At 39.5% G+C, this 17575-nt stretch overlaps 1 protein-coding gene across 1 annotated transcript; it reads left to right on the top strand.

Moving 5' to 3' along the window:
* The first annotated feature begins 457 nt into the window (after nt 1-457).
* On the top strand, nt 458-11465 carry Ms4a3 (membrane spanning 4-domains A3). Its single transcript, XM_035441576.1, has 6 exons — nt 458-610; nt 1332-1469; nt 4300-4356; nt 8168-8326; nt 9612-9713; nt 11367-11465. Exons 1-6 carry the CDS (start codon nt 458-460, stop codon nt 11463-11465), a joined length of 708 nt encoding a protein of 235 aa, XP_035297467.1.
* Nucleotides 11466-17575: the final 6110 nt, after the last annotated feature.

Consider the following 17575-nt stretch of genomic DNA (forward strand, 5'->3'; position numbering starts at 1 on the left):
TTGTCTTTTTGTGACTGAGTTACCTCACTCAGGATGGTTTCTTCTAGTTCCATCCATTTGCCTGTGAATTTCAAGATTCCATTGTTTTTTCCCACTGGGTAATACTCTATTGTGTAAATATACCACATTTTCTCTATCAATTCTTCAGTTGAGGGGCATCTAGGTTGCTTCCAGGTTCTGGCTATTACAAAAAGTTTGACCCAGGGGCTGGAATTTGGTTTGGTAAAAGAGAGGTTATCTTTGGGCGTATTTGTCGAAGGAAGGGAGGGTTTGCTTTGTGAAGGGAGCAGTTCTAGAAAGGGACAGTATAGGGTATGAATCCTGTCATCCAGGATAGGAATCTTGATGAATGAACAAAACAAAACTCTCCATTACACTAAAAACTATTATTACAAAGTAATAGAAGGAAGCATGAAGCTTTTGGGTTCTTTCCCATGACAGCCACAAGCAACCCCAAATGGCCTCCCAGGGATTTGATAATACAGGACTGGGGACCTCAGAAGGTGGAACCTCACCAGGTAGTCATGAACGAGAGGATACTGATGGTTCTGTTTATCAGCTCTTGGACGGACCAAGTGATGTTCAAAGAGGAGTACTGCAAGCCCTCGGGGTAAGTCTGCCTTTGTCCCAAAGTTGGTTTATACAAGAAGGAACAAATATTACATGGACTGCCTCCAAAATTTCTGAGTTATTTCTCACTAAGTCATTGAAGACAAGTTGGGGCCATAGAGACCTGAGGAATAAAAATGGAGAATCAGTGTCTCATAGGGTAGAATGTCCTAGCAAACTCTGGAGAGTCTATTCCAAGGCTCTTAATCGTTTCTTGGTGTGTTCTGACCACTCAAGATCTGTGAAGTTTCTCTCTCTCTTTCCTCCCTTTCCCTCCCCTTCCCTCCCTTCCCCTTCCCTATGGTGCTGTGGATGAGACCCAGGTCCTCATGCATGGCAGGAAAACCCTCTATTATTGAGCTATAGCTCCACCCCTTTGTGCATTTTTAGGCAGAGTCTTACTAAATCACACAGATTGGACTTGAACTCATTCTGTAACTCAGGTAGATGCTTCTGCCTCATTCTCCTAAGGGGCTGGGATTGCAAGCCTATGTCACCAATGATAACCAAATTCTATATTTTAAATAAAAACATTTAAAATAAAATTTAATAGCTGTTTACCTTTGTCATATTATGTTTGTGAATAAAGCCTTCTTAGAACAAGATCTTGCTTGGTTAATTTAGGCTTAGCATTTTAACCATTTAAAGCCATGGTACCTCCTCCTTTCTGAGGAAAATAAAAATAATATTTTGCCTTTTATATTTTTTTCTTCTTCTTACAGGCCACCCAGATCCTGAATGGAATAGTGATTCTGGCCCTGGGTGTATTTTTGGGTTCTTTACAGTATTTGTCTCACCAGTTCAGGCATGTCTTCTTCTTCACCTTCTACACAGGCTATCCGTTCTGGGGTGCTGTGTTTGTGAGTATCCAGTCCCTTAGCCACAGACCATCTCTAACTCAGTACTGCCAGTGTGCTGTAATATGGAAGTGTTCTTTGAAGATTATCAGCTGTGGTTTTGATTTATAATTTCTGACAGTAGGAGGCAAAATCCTCTTTCTTTCAAATTAAGCCCCTTCACTTTGTATAATAATTGCCAGCTCCATCCATTTTTCCTATGCAAGTTATGACTTCAGTTTTCTACATGGCCAAATAAAATTCCATTGTGCATATGTTACACATTTTATTTATCCATTCATTTGTTAATAGGTATGATGGACATGGGCAGTTCCATCTTCTGGGTGGGACTTAGAGTTCTTGGATATCTACACACACACACACACACACACACACACACTCCTGTAAGTTTGACAAACTCAGGAATATGAAAACTGTATGTTTTCTCTTCTGTGCAGTACCTAGATTTTATTTTTTATATATGAACCTAAATGTTTGTGTGTATGCATGTCTATGTGTGTATACATGCATGTAAGTTGTGAAACTAGAGGAGACCAAGAGAGGAGACAAGGGGTCTTAAGGGAGTGAAGAGGGACAAAAGACAGTAACAGAAGAATACATGTGTCACTTCTCAGTCTGATAAAAGACTGTGTGTGTGTTTCCAGTTCACTGGGTGAAGCATGGATTGTGGATTCGACATTGCTGAAACTGTGAGATAGTTAAGATAAAATTTGATGGAAGAGCTAAACTCTGAAATATTCATGAATTGTTCTGCATAATAAATCTTGACAACCCAAGTGAAGAATTTCCACTCTGGATTTTAGAAAAGACAGAAAGGAAGAGTTTCAGGTGTCCACAAGCATTGAGTTTTATTTTCTCAGAAAGTGGAAGGGGAGCCAGAGGGATGGCTTAGCAGTCAAGAGCCCCGGCTGTTCTCCCAGAGGACCCAGCTTTAATTCCCACTCTGTAACTCCAGTTCTAGATCTGAAGCCCTTTTCTGACCTCTACAGGCACTGCACATATGTGTATAGATGTGCATGCAGGGAAAAAACTCACACACATAAAATAAAGTTTAAAAAGGAAAGGGATCTTGGAGTCAGTATCTCATTTGCTTTAGCATCACCAAAAGATTGGATCATTAATTACAGTTCTAGAAGCTTCTCTCTGGCTCTAACACTTTCGGGGCAAGTCCAAGGTGTATGAGCCACACTGTGAACATGCCTGCGGGGTGTGCACTATGCAGTCCTTTCTATTGATTCATCTTTTATAATTCTACCAAGGATGTGGTTTTAGAGATTAAATGTGAATGTTGGGCCCTCAGTTCCCTTATTAGAATGTCAGAAATAGCAAAAAGATCTTCTGTTGGGATCTCTGGAATTGAATGAGAGCTATATATTAGTGTTCATTTGGATGCTTTCTGTATCCTGGCAAACATGTAATCCCACAGCTCTCAGGTGATACTAACATGCGGATGTGATACTAGATAAAAAAAGAAGCTGAGGTAAAGAAACAGTGATCCACCCATGAGATGAAGCTGGTATTGAAAACAAAGATGCTCTCTCACTAAGTGCAATGAAGGGAAGACCTGTGATAATCTTGGTTATCTGAGGCAGAACAAAGACTGTCCTGAATTTTCTCCTTTATGCTTCTCTCATAAATATATCCCAACTACAGTTTCCCCTCCCTCCATTTGTCTCAGTGTCCCCGCCCCCTTTCAATCCTCTCCCATTTCCCTTAACAACAACAAAAAAGAACAGGCCTCCCAGCAATATCAACTGAACATGTCATAACAAGTTATAATAAGACTAGGTATAAACCCTCATATCAAGGCTGGATGAGGCAACCCAGTAGGAGGAAAAGGGTCCCAAGCACAATAAGAGCCAGGGATAGCCCTCATTCCCACTGTTAGGAGTCCCACAAGAACACCCAGCTACACAACCATAACATATATGCAGAGGACCTTGCTCAGATCCATACAGGCTCTGTGATTGCTGCTTCAGTCTCTGTGAGGCCCTCTGAGCCCTTTTTAGTTGATTCTGTGGGCTCTGTTTTCCTAGTGTTCCCAAACCCTCTGGCTCCTACAATCCTCCTCTGCCCTTCTTTTGCAGGGTTCCCCTGGCTCTGCCTAGTGCTTGGCTCTGGGTCTCTGCATCTGCTCCCATCAGTTGCTGGATTACACCTCTCTCTGATGACAATTGGACTAGGCTCTGATCTATGAGTACACTAGAATATCATTAGGAATCATTTCATTGACTTTTAGAATTCAGTAGTTGAATTTTATTTAGCAAGCCTTTCTTTATTCTCCAAGATTTCTAAAATCTTACCAATTTAAAATATGAAAAATTTGGATATATATATATGTATATTCTCAAATATATATATTATATATATATATATATATATATATATATATTTGAGTTGATTAAAATTAGAGTCATGGAAATAATTGCACATTAAAACAATGATCTAAAAACTAGAGAATACAGAAGTGGGCATTTAGAATTATAAATTCTCTTTTGAAGCATCTAGACAGATAAATCAGATGCATGGGCAGTGATGTGAGAATTTTAAAAATGTGTGTCATTTATATTAGCATAGCATGAGCATAACTATAATATTATTTATATCCACATATAAACCCATTAAAAGTTACACATAAACAAAATAAAATTATGATGAATTTACTTAGAATATGAACTATGTAAAAATTTCAGTCACATAAACTAGTGAGTAGTGTGAAACACACTTTTATGTGAATTTGTGTAACTTCTGTTAGACACCTACTGTCAAGGGAATGCTGAGGAGAAAGTGATCAAGACTAAATGTTCCTTTATCTGTCTTCCTATTTTAACAGTTTATCAGTTCCGGATCCTTGACTGTTGCAGCAGGGAGAAAGCCCACAAGAAGCCTGGTAAGTGTCAATTCTTCCTCTTTGTCTAGATGACCAGAGGAATAGAGAAGCAGAGGTTAGTGAATCCAGCCAAGGAGCCAAGTCTCATCTAGTGCACAAGAAAATCAATTTCTTCAAGCATTCAGTGGTAGATAATCCAGAAAATCAAATTATTCTGAATAGCTAGTGAGTCTGAAGCTTAGAAGCAGGTTTCTTAATGTTCATCAGGCTTAACAAATTATTTTTAATGAATGATCTTTCACTATTACCTTCAAAACTGAAAGCAAAACAATCTAACCATTCATTCACTCGTTTGTTTGTTTGTTTGTTTTTCAAGATAGGGTTTCTCTGTGGAGCCCTGGCTGTCCTGGAACTATCTCTGTAGACCAGGCTGGCCTCAGACTCACAAAGGTCTACCTGCCTCTGCCTCCCAAATGCTGGGAATAAAGGTGTGTGCCACTACTGTCCGGACCACTGTCTTTTAATTATTCATTATAACATTACTAACTATTGTGTGTTCTTTGCGTTATCTAGCCATTTAACCCCCATCTGTTTGGTTTCCCTCCTCCCATCATAGCTGTTTAATCATAGTATTCCACCCTCAAACACCAGTCTTTTTCTCTCCTTCCCACTCCATAATGACAGGCTTGCTCCCTGTTCGGAGAAACTGAAGCTATGGAGAGACTTTCAGACATACACATTCTGACATCTGCTGTGTGCACTAAATCACCCCAGTGTACGTTTCCCTCCAGCCTTACCCTGGAGGAACTCTTCAAACTTAATCCCCTTACTTGGGTGTTCTAGACCATGTCCTTTTCCACTATATAAATTCATAACTCCAATTTGTCCCTATTAGGCCCTTTAAATTAGCATATAAACACATTACTATCTATCTGTCTGTCTGCCTGCCTGCTTACCAACCTACCTATCTATCTCTTGGCATTATTTTTTCTTGTTGTTGAATAGTCTTTTTGTAGTGTCAAGATCTATCACTTGGATTGGTTTAGTAAAAAGCTGAACTTGGCCAATAGCTAGGCAGGATTTTGGGGACAGAGAGGATGCTGGGAAGAAGGGCAGAGTCACCAGCTAGACACAAAGGAAGCAGGAAAGCAGCACGGGCAGTACAAAGTAAAGGTAATAAAGCCACGAGGAGGAAAGTAGTTAATAGAAATAGGTTAATTTAAGTTATATGATCTAGTGGGACAAGCCTAAGCTATAGGCTGAGCTTTCATAATCAATAATGTCTCCATGCCATTTTTTTGTGAGCTAGCAGCCCAAAGAAAAATATGTCCACATTTTCCTGATAGCTAGGTGCAGTTTATTTTTCTGTTTGTTTTTCCAGACAAGGTCTCTCTGTGTAGCCTTAGTTGTCCTGGCACTCACTCTGTAGACTAAGCTGGTCTTGAGCTCACAGATATCTTTCTGCCTCTGCCTCCAAAGTGCTGGGATGAAAGGTGTGTACCACCACTGCCTGGCCCCAAACTCCTTTTAAAAAGGAATTATGTATACTGTCTCCCAATTCTTTCTTTACTTCCTGTCCTCTGTAACTTTTGTCCTTAAGAATATGGAAGGGAGAAGAGGAGGGGTGAAGAGAACAGGAGGGAGCAAGAAGGTTGAGTTGGGGGAAAAATAGAAGAGAGCAAGATAAGAGATATGATAATAGAGGGAGACATTATAGGTTTAAAGAGAATTCAGGCACTAGGGAATGGTCTGGAGATCTACAAAGATGACACCAACTAACAATCTAAGCAATAGAGGAGAGGCTACCTTAAATGTCCTCCCCTAAAAATGAGATTGAAGACTACCTTATATGCCATCCTAGAGCCTTCATTCAGTAGCTGATGGAAGCAGAATCAGACACCCACAGCTAAACACTGAACTGAACTGTATAATCCAGTTACAGAGGAGGAGGAGTGATGATGTCCAGAACAGACTGGTGAAACCCACAGAAATAGCTGGCCTGAACAAGGGAGAGCCCTTGGTCCCCAGACTGATAGCTGGGAAACCAGCGTGGTACTGATCCAGACCCCATGAACGTGGGTGTCAGTGAGGAGATCTAGGAAATCTATGGGGCCCCTTGTAGTAGATTAGTACTTTTCCCTAGCACAGGAATGGACTTTGGGAGCCACATAGGGGGATACCCTCATAGGGGGATACTCTCTGAGCCTAGACACACAAGATGGACCCAGGCCCATCCCAAAGGATATGACAGACTCTGAAGATCCCCCATGGAAGACCTCACCCTCCCTGGTGAGCAGAAAGGGTATGGATAGGTAGGGTGTTATTGGGGGGGGGAGGGGGGAGGGAGAGGGAACTGGAATTGTCATGTAAAATAATCTTGTTTCTAATTCAAATAAAATAATATTAATAAAATGAATATGGAAGTTGTTCAGGTTGCTAAAACAGTGCTCAGTTCTTGTCCTTCACTTGGCTTCACTTAAGGTCAGCATTTAGCTTACCTCCTCTCCTGATCATTTTGCTCTTGGGCTCCAGAACATCTTGACAATTCCTCCTGTCCCTTGAAGTCTCTTTTCCCAGTTCCTTTTTTTTTTTTTTAGACTGTTTAATGTTGGGTGCTCAATGTTCCCATCTTTGGCAGTTACCCTGCTCAGCCTGTATTTATTTCAATGACTTCAGCCATTTTCATTGCTTAAAATGACACCTCTGTGGTCACACTCTTGAAATACATGAAATACATGCTCCTGCCAAGATTTTTCTCCTGAGCATCAAATTAGCTCATAAACTTTGCTTCCACTTAGAAGTCTAGAATCTCCCAAACCCAACTTCTACTATCCATCATACCTGTTTTGTGAAATCTCATCTTCATGTCAGCTGATGGAAGCTTCATCCTTCTACATTCGTAGATTAAGAACAGGAGTATACCCCAATCTCTCTTTTCACATTCCCGAAGCCAGTATTTCAGTAAATCACATAGGCTCCATCTTCAAGTCAAGTTTGTGTTTGGCCTTTTCTCATCTTTCCTTGGATGGCATTCCATGTAGTCTCTAAGTGTGCTCTCTGCTTCCATTTGTGAACCTCTTTTCCTGTTCTTAATAAAGACAAAGTGACCCTTTTTAGGCTATTGATCTATCACCTCTTTGTGCTAAATGCTCCAAGAATTTTGTATTTTTCTCAGAATTATAACTAAAGACTTTTTTCATGAATTACAGGGCTTTATGTAATACATCTCTCTGTTAATTCTGACTTAGTTTCCTAATCTTATGCACTTTGGCTCCCTTGTTTCCTGGGGACACTGTGGCCTCAGGGACTTTAAACTGTCTTCTTTACCCAGACTTCCTCTGGGGCATCTGGGGAAATGCTTAATTATTTATTCCTGTCTACATATGTTATTAGTACTTAATGTCACAAACGTCCCCTCCTTTCACTATATTTCCATTCTTGTTATACAATTCTATTAGCCTCAATACTTAGGTAAATAGGGCATAGTTTATATGTCAGTGTGTTTATTATTTTCTTTAAATGAGATATGGTTTCATGTGTTATAGGGTAGCTTTGGATTTTAATCTCAGCTATCACAGAGTGCTGGAATTGCCGGCATCTTTAACGACACCTACTTAATGCAGTACTAAAGATTGATCCTAGGGCTTCATATATGTTAGGCAAGTATTCTACCAGCTGAGCTGTGTACCCCAACCTCTTCACTGTCTTTGGTACTAGATTGTACTATGGGGGAGTCTTTGTTCATGGGAGCTTTGGCTGCAGCTAGAAGGCTGTTGGGAGTATAAATAGATACTTCTTTAAATGGAATGTTGCCAAGGTGTTAAAGGATGTTTTATGTACATTAATGGACTGGTTTTTTGTTCTGTTTTAGATGGAGAACAGTTTTGGGATGAACATTGCCAGTGCAACAGTTGCCTTTGTTGGGACTGTTTTCCTTTCTGTACATTTGGCACTCAATACCGAGGAGTTCAAGAGTTGCCAGTCTTCCCACTCTCCTGACTTATGCATTTGCCTGGGTTCTTCATCAAATGTATGCTTTAAAACTGCTAATAACATATTTCATAACATTCAAAATATGCAGAAAAACAGTATCTTATATACTATGTTAACTTGAATGTTGGCTTTGCTTTTTAGTCATTTTGTAGTGAAGGGCATTAGACAATCTGTATATATTTTAATTTTCTTATCTTTGAAATGAAGATAATAATGGGTAGCACCTATAATAGTTGATAAGTAATGAAAGCAGTGCTTAGATATCATGTTGCATTACTATTGCTACTATTTATTATACTCTCCAGAGAGAATGCATTAAACAATTTATTTCACGTACCTTTGTTTGATGAAACAAACTTCAGAGACATACAACTTATTCTGTAGTCTGGAATGTTTGTGCATATTAGGTACACACTTTATCAACTGGGCTATATACACATGCATGTATATGTATATGTATATGTATATGTATATGTATATGTATATGTATATGTATATGTATATGTGAGCTAGATTGTGTATGTCTGTGTGATATGTTGCCTATGTTCCCTGCATTATGTATGTGCACTATGTGTATGTCTGGTGCCTGAGGAAGTCAGAAGAAGGTATTATATCTCCTGGAACTGGAGTTACAGATGGTTGTGACAAAACATATTGGTGCTGGGAACTGAACCCAGATCCTCTGCAAGAGCAACGGGTGCTCCTAACTGCTGAACTGTCTCTCTAGGCTTTCCTTTATTATACTTTTAATCACTTAAATTTATCTGTGTCTGTTTTTTCAGTTTAAGTGGTATTTTTTCCTTCATAGAAATTTTTCCCCTCCATTGAAATTTGATTATGTGTTTCTTCTAGGTGCTCAGCAATAATGGGAAGGAAATTTCTCCAGTAATGAGTTATGGTTCTCCCAGAACTGTATTTTTGTCTTTGGCCTAATGTAAATGCCTATCCCTCCCCATCTTAAATCCTGTTGATGGAATCATGAAGGGATCATTTTTTGTTCATTTTACTAAACTGTATTAATTTCTGTAATTTATTATGCTGGTAAGTGTTAGTGATAGTATCAGAATTTTTCTTTTATGATTTCTTCTCCTCTTGACTAGTTCACATAGGTCAATCTAGCAATAACATATCTTTCTCCCAGGACAATATTTTCATGATTTTGTATTGATACTGGATCCCTTCTTCAGAATTTGTGAGTCTGACCTTCTGTCTAATTTGTGTCTCACTCCGTTCCCCTCTGAGGGTTTTGCACTCTAGTTTCTTTCTGACAGTTTTCCCTCTGAATGTTTCCACTGATTTGATGTGAGACATCTTTTCCCCAGGGCCTGGTATCTCTAATGCTGATCCTCACCCTGCTGGAGTTGGCAGTGACCATTTCCGTCTCAGTCATGTGGTGTCTAGGAAACATTAGTGGCTCGAGAAAGGTGAGCTTGTATAAGCGATGAGAAAGTTCTATCACCAGCAAATTCCACAACATATTAAGTTATTCCTGACTTTTAGGACAAGAAACTTTTATATGGTTATGACTTGTAGGGTTCTGGGAATTATTTATTAGATCAAAGTGTGAGATGAAGCAGGGCTGGAAATGATTCAGATTTGAAAATGCAAGCTATATATTAATTTACATTTTAATTAAATGCAACATTTAACATGTAAATAACATTCGGTTAAACTAATTTTAATTATTTTCTTGTAATCTTTTATTTTTGAGCTGTATGACTCAGGATGACCACACATTCTTGATAGATATTTAGATCTCTAATTTGGTTTCTTAAAATTTTCCACTTTCAATTTCTTTTTGCCCAAGAAAGCTTTATACAGTCCTACATATTTAGGTATACAAAATAGGTATTCAGATCAAACATTTATGTATAATAAAGAATAAATGCATTTATTTAAAACAAATTGTTGGTATGTCATTTTACCACTTATTAAAGACCAAAGCAAGGTTGCATATTAATGAAATGAATGTGCTTGTTTATTTTTCCATAACAATTAAATCTTGGCTTTATATTGGATGCTGCAGGGTGGAGATTATCTTGTTTCTGAGAGTTGATTAATGTTCTGATGTTATTATTGTCAAGGCTGAGAATAGTACTGTGCATTACAGTAAAAATGATACAAATATGGTTAGTATGTTTATAGCCATTTTGAAAACTGCTGGAAATTCTATCCTAATCCTGAGTCAAAATTCATTCAACAATGTTTTATCAAACAAGTCAGCAATCCAAACAGCAATTTTAAAAATCAAACATTCTAACACAAAACAACCCAAATATATGCTGATTAGATGCTTACATGCTAAGGAAGAATAGTAGAAAAATATTACATGGATTTGTTTTCTATAATTACACTATTATGCTTTTATGAGAGAAGTTGATTATAAGCGGTGGATTACCAATGTGTAAGCAGAAGATTAGGGTATTTTTATTAGGGATATGCCTTCCTACAGAGCAGCCTAGCCAGCTGGGAGGAAATGTAGTAAGCAGCGCAAGCCGATGAAGCAGGGAAAAAGAACTACCATGTGCGTACCCTAACTCTTAAACCTCTTCTACATCACCCTGATGTCACATTCACCACGCCCTGTGGGATGTGGCCAGGCATACCTGTAGCCAGCCCCTAGGAGGTGTGGTTACAGTGCCCCCTACAGTTGATGCCATTCATAACATATAAAGAGCTTCTAACCTGAGCAGCACCCACTGGCGTTCTGTGGTGTGGCAGCCGCATGCTGTGTGTTCAGAGCTAAGGTTGTAGTGAAGGCATGCAATTCAACAGGGGCAGGCATGGCCAGAAACACCTTGGTTAGGTTAGCATTTGATTTTTATTGACTTTCCCCTGCACAATCTCCACATTCAGTTCTGGAAACCACATATGTAGCAGCAACCTATAGAAATGGAAATAAAAATGTTTTGATTGTCTCCTGAGTCATATAATGATTATTCAGTGTTTAACAGGGTAATCATCGGTGAAGGAAAATCTGTGGATCTGTGGTAGTGACCATGGTGGCAATAAGAAAGGATGGAATAGAGAAGGGAAATGACAATCCTCTTCTTGAGAACTGCCGTTTCATTTTCTAGGCAATTTCTTCACCTTCTAAGTCTGCAGAATCTGGAATACCCCCTGATGGAAGTGATTCTGAGAACCCAAACACTCAGCTTCAAGTCACCACAGAGTGAGAGCTTCACTTGAGAACTCAGAAGAGCAAGAGGAGATGAAATGCAATCCTTCTGTCATGGCATTACCCATGAGAAAGCTGGGAACCTGCTCCAATTCTTTCTCCCATCCCTGTAAATCTACTAGCATGTTCTAGATCTGGGCGAATAAATATATTTCCTTAGACATTCTTGGATTTGCAACTTATATGACCCTCCTTACAAAGTTGTTCCCAGAAACTGGATCTCTTTCTTTTTTTCTCCTACTCTATTGCTTTGTGAGGTTTAAGAATGAAAGAACATAATACTTAATTGCCCCCCCCCCATTTTCTTTCTTTCTCAGTGTCTCATGTCCTGTAGGGTTGGCTTACAACAACCTATGTAGCCTAGTCTGGTTTGAACTACTGATTTTCCCATCTTCATCTCCCAAGTTTCAAGACTAGAAGCACACACAAGCACACTGTTTGATATCTTATGCTCACAGTTCTCCTCCCAACTGTTGAGATTACAGGTGTGAGCCACCGGATCCAGCTATAATTACTATTGTGTGAATTTTCCATAAAATCCAAATTGCTGCCATCTCATGGGAAAGAGAAAGAGCCAGATATTTTTTTTTAGCACAGAAAAAAATGGTCTTAATTTTGGCTGACATCAATATTATAATCTAGCAAGTAAAACAAAAACAAACCATTGTGATTAATTTACATTTTACTATACTTGAAGCTTAAAGTTTCAGATTCTATTTCCATCAGCTTCTGGGCATCACAGGTCCCAGCAAAATGGTGGTTTGAATCAGTGGCTTTTCTTCTTCAAAGGACCTTGGGAACTATAAAGTAGAAATGTGAAAAGCAAGGACAAATTTGACAGATCTGGGGTTCAAATTCAGGTTGTGTCACCTACTTACACCTGTATGGCCATTTGTCATTAATTCTACTTCTATTATGTTACAGATAATCTACTTCCTTTTATTTGAATATATCTTCAAGCAACCCTTATCAGAACATACTAACACTATACAAGGACACTGTGGTTTCCTCAGTAGCATTCCCTACACCCTGAATTGACAGCCACCTTCAGTTTTTGGTGGAATTGACTTCACTTGGAGGTCCAGGGACACACCCTGAATGATCTAACTCTATTTAGATACCATGATGATTGTGTTGGTCCATGATGTCTCCACAGGCAGCGCTTGGCTCTAGTGTGGAAAAACATCTCCACTGAGGAGGCTTTATAACTTTCTCATAAAATATGTAACTTAAATATAACTAGAAATGGAAGCCACTAGGAGATAATGACTTAAGGTTGCTGAATAATTGAGCTAAGGCAACACAAGAGAAATTCAGAAAATAGAAATTGACTTTAAGTTAACCACTCCTAGAATTTGCATCTAGAATCTGATAACAGAGGGTATCTGGACAGACAGATAAGAGTTAGAATGAGCTAGACAATCACCTTGGTAGTTAACAGGACCTTGGGCTGTAACTCAAGACAAAATCTGTCTACAGGGAGGCTTCAAGGAAACTTTAGAGCCAGAATGAACTGGGTGAATCTTGCTCTGAACATTTCTGAAGTCATATGGATAAAGAAATAAAGATTTTCCCTTAAAGTTTGCACTTGGCATTTGAACTTTTAGAGGCGTTTGTCCTATAGCCATTTCTGTAATTCTATTTCCTATGAAACACTGGAGCTTGATGGCAGTATAAACTGTTCCACTCTAAATCATATTATATAGGATTAAAACCAGGCCCTCAAGACTGGTAGAAAGTATCTGAACCACTTCGCCAGGCCTCTTACTCACATAGTTTGATCTTAGATGACTCTAAGATATGGAAATGTGAATATGAGACAGGAAGGAAGGGATGAAAAGGGATTGTGGAAAAAGGAAGATGAGAGATGAGACAGACATAGGTTGTAATTCCTTGGTGGGAGGTACCAGAATATACCTTCTAAAGATAACCTAACTTAAAACCTTTCACATGAAAATTTGTGCGTATTTATTTTAAATAAAGTTAGCATTTACTTTGAGAAAATATTTGCTCATGAGAGATTTAAAAGCAAATTTCTTTTGAGTTTGGGGACACACCCCTAACCAAGAAACTATTTGTAATTGATACCTGCTGGGAGAAGGAAAATCAGTTTTCTCCAATGGAGTGGCCACTCTCCAGGGAATGTCCAATGATTTTGTTTGTTTGTTTTGTGTGTGTGTTCTCTTTTTGTTTATAGTTTGAGTTTTTGTGTGTCTTTTTGGTGTTTTGTTTTGAGAACGAGAGAAGGAACATGAAGTTGGGTCCATCAGGAGGTGGGGAGAATCTGTGAGGACTTGGGGGAGGAGAAAGAATATGATGAAAATACTTTCTATGAAAATTAGGAAAAATAAGAATATAATAAAAATCTAGGATCTAACTAAGCATTACAGCTCAGATGGAAAGCTATCCTGGCAGCCAGGAGTCAAGGAATACCACAAAGACAATATAAGCTTAGCAGCTTTTAGCTCTGCTCCAGGAAGGTTTCCCCAATGTAAGTACAACTCTGCTAGGGGAAAGTTTCCCCAGTGAAAGTGTTACAACTCGGATGACTCCACTCTTCTTCATTCCCACAGTGTAACAATTGTGGTCCACTGGAGCAAAGTTTCCCCTTTGGGAAACTTTAGGGAAAGTGTTACAGTTTTGCTTTCCTGAGCTTTGATCCAGCCTCTGGCAAAGTTGTTACAGTTGGGCTCTGCTCTGGCAAAAATGTTACCCATACAACAAACCTCGCTCAAGAGATTTATTCGGAAGGAAGAATCCAGGAGGTGTCTGCCTTTAGGGTGAGAAGCAACAGCAAACTGAACAGGGTACAGATTTTATACAGGTTTTTTTTTTTGGGGGGGGGGCGGAGGGCAGGCAGAGCTTTCCAAGGTGTCTTGGGATTGGTAGATTTTTGCAGCCTGATTCTGGGCCCAGTTCAGGAATTGGTGGGATTTTGTGCTCAGGGACCTCAAGGAATGGTGGGATTCTGCAGCCGGATTCTGGAGCAAGCTCAGGAGCTGGTGGGATTTCAAGACCTGCTCGTAGGGTTCTATGAGTCAGAGTCTCGGGTCTAGTTAGAGGCAGGGTGTTTCTTTCCTTGGCCCTTTTCACCCTACACTAACCAAATGAAGAAACTTGATAGTTAAAGAGAAAGCCAGGGTAAGAAGCACTTGAAAATGCGATGTGTGCCAGAGGACAAATGCTATGTGGTGGGGGAAGAAATGCTAACTCTGTTATCTCTCCCTTCCAGGCAGACATATGGTTAAAGCTCATCTTGATAAGTGCCCACCAATAAAGGAAGTCATTTGATCATATGTTCAGATACTTGCTGCTATGGAAGGTGGAACAACAAGTCTGTGAGAAACGGGGCTATGAGCACAGAATATGCTAAGCATCTCAGGAAGGGGAAGTATGAAGCTGTTGTTAAACACAGGGGTGTGAAATAATTGGGAGGTCATAAGTCACCTTTCAGTACTGTATCTGCGTTTCATGAGTTGCTGTTGACAATTCTCACACGGCAGCATTATGTCCCAACGTGGAAGGACACACTCAGTCTGTTTTTTTATAGATTTATATTGATTTACAGATATAAGAGTGTTTTACTAACATTCTGCATCGTATCTGACCACCATGCATTGAAGCTGGCTATGAACAACAGAAATGTATACCAAGCATGGAAATTGTACAACTCAGTATTGAATACAAATTGTGTCAATATAGAAATCAAAAAGCTAACAATCTAAGCAACAGAGGAGAGGCTACCTTAAATGCCCTCCTCTGATAATGAGATTCATGGCTAACTTATATGCCATCCTAGAGCCTTCATCCAGCAGCTGATGGAAGCAGAAGCAGACACCCACAGCTAAACACAGAACTGAACTGGAACCCAGTTTCAGAGAGAGGAGCGATGAGTAAAGGAGTCCAGACCAGTCTGGTGAAACCCACAGAAACAGCTGACCTGAACAAGGGGGAGCTGATGATCCCCAGAATGATAGCTGGGAAACCAGCATAGGACTGATCCCCATGAACGTGGGTGTCAGTGAGGAGGCCTCAGAAATCTATGGGGCCTCTTTTAGTAGATCAATACTTATCCTTAGCATAGGAATGGACTTTGGGAGCCCATTCCACATAGAGAGATACTCTCTCAGTCTAGACACATGAGGGAGGGCCTAGGCCCTATCCTAAAGGATATGACAGATTCTTAAGATCCCTCATGGAAGGCCTCACCCTCCCTAGTAGGCAGAAAGGGTATGGGATAGGGTGTTAATGGGGGGCAGCAGAGGAGGAGAGGGAGAGGGAACTGAGATTGACATGTAAAAACAATCTTGCTTCTAATTTAAATAAAAATGGAGAAAAAAGCAATTAGACATGTTTGTAGTTAAATGAAAGTTAAAATATAACATACAAAATCCTATGGAATATAATAGTCATTTCTAAGAGAAAAGTCTATAGCAATAAATGCTCACATTAAGAAAAGAAAAAACTGGAAGGCCTTGCCAGACTTTTCTAACTCTCCAGGGAAGGCCTTACCCACCTCTGAGGAGTGGATGAGGGTTGGGAAAGGGGGTGGGGGTGGGGACCAAGGAGAAGGGGAGGGAGGGGGAACTTGGGTTGGTATGTAAAATGAAAAAATTTAAATAAAGACGAAAATCTAAATTAAAAAAGAAAATTGTTTTGAAATCAAAAGAAGATGAAAACACAAGACATGTTTCTGTTTTAAAATGTACATTAATTACAGTGAGTGCCTACATCAAAATTGGATAAATCTTGTACTAGCAACTTCGAGACAGGACTGAAAGAGCTACAAGAAGAAATGACACCCTCAGTCTCTTAACTCTTCAAATCTCAAATAGGATTCCTGATTTTTGTTGTTGTTGTTGTTGCTGAACATAAACCTTTAGGGGCCGGGTGTTGGTGTCGCATGCCTTTAATCCCAGCACTCCGGAGGCAGAGGCAGGCGGATCTCTGTGAGTTCGAGGCCAGCCTGGTCTCCAGAGCGAGTGCCAGGATAGGCTCCAAAGCTACACTGAGAAACCCTGTCTCGAAAAAAAAAAAAAAAACAAAAACAAAAACAAAAAACACCCCCCCAAAAAACCCCAAAACAAACAAAAAAACCCAAAACCTTTATGTGTTATTAGGAGACATTGTAAGGGACCATTACATCGCTCAGGACTTTACCCTGGAGAGGAGTAGTTTTGCAAGGATTGGATAGGGGAATGAGATTTCTAAGCCAACCATTTTAAGGCTGGGCTCAAATATCACCTTGCCTGGCAATTCTGCCTTTGAACTCTAGCATGCTCCATCAGGCAGCACTGTTGTAACTTTCTTGATTTTCCAGCAGTCACTGGCCTCTGACCTCCTAGATAATCATTTTTCTTTGTTCTCATCTGCAATACTGTGGGCTAGATAAGTCTGGGATCATGATCCTCAATAGTGACTTCTCTATGATATGAGCAATCAATAGCAAGAAGATTAAGTCCTTTCTGTATTAATGAATGAGAAGATAGCACTTACCCCTTAATTCAAATAGTGTTTTTGTTAGATTGCTAATTCCCAAAGATACAGAGGAAAGAAGTAGCTGGGGCAGTAAAATTTTGTTAGGAAAGATTTGGCAATATGTACACTAGAATCCTCTATTAATATGCATATCTTAATTTCTCTTGGGATATTTTATATCCCAGAAAGTAACTCAGGTGATTAGGGTACCACACAGAGTATCTCGCAGTTCTGAAAACATGCATAAAACCACACTGAAGAACTTGTGACATAGGTATAGCAGATGAAGTTTTTTAAGAGCAAGCCTGTTTTCACCTCTGCGCTCTTATCTTCTCAGTGCCTAGATGCTTCAATATTAGGTTTTATTAATCCCATGTTTTAGGTGGAATTATGCTCTAAAATGCTCATGTTTCTCCATTTCATCCTGTTCTCTATTCAGTAGATATCTCAGTCTTATTACTTTCCACTGTAGCAAGAGAAAAGAACCAGTGATATCAATCAGCTGGAAGACTTATCTGCATGAAGATAACCATTTGTATTCAGAGTCAACCCATCTTAACTGCCCACCCAGAGCACATCACATCTCCGAGTAACAGTAACACATCTCCTTCATTCCTGAGTAGCTTAATT

This window comes from Cricetulus griseus, chromosome 3 (assembly GCF_003668045.3).
Source record: "Cricetulus griseus strain 17A/GY chromosome 3, alternate assembly CriGri-PICRH-1.0, whole genome shotgun sequence".
Classification (NCBI taxonomy): domain Eukaryota; kingdom Metazoa; phylum Chordata; class Mammalia; order Rodentia; family Cricetidae; genus Cricetulus; species Cricetulus griseus.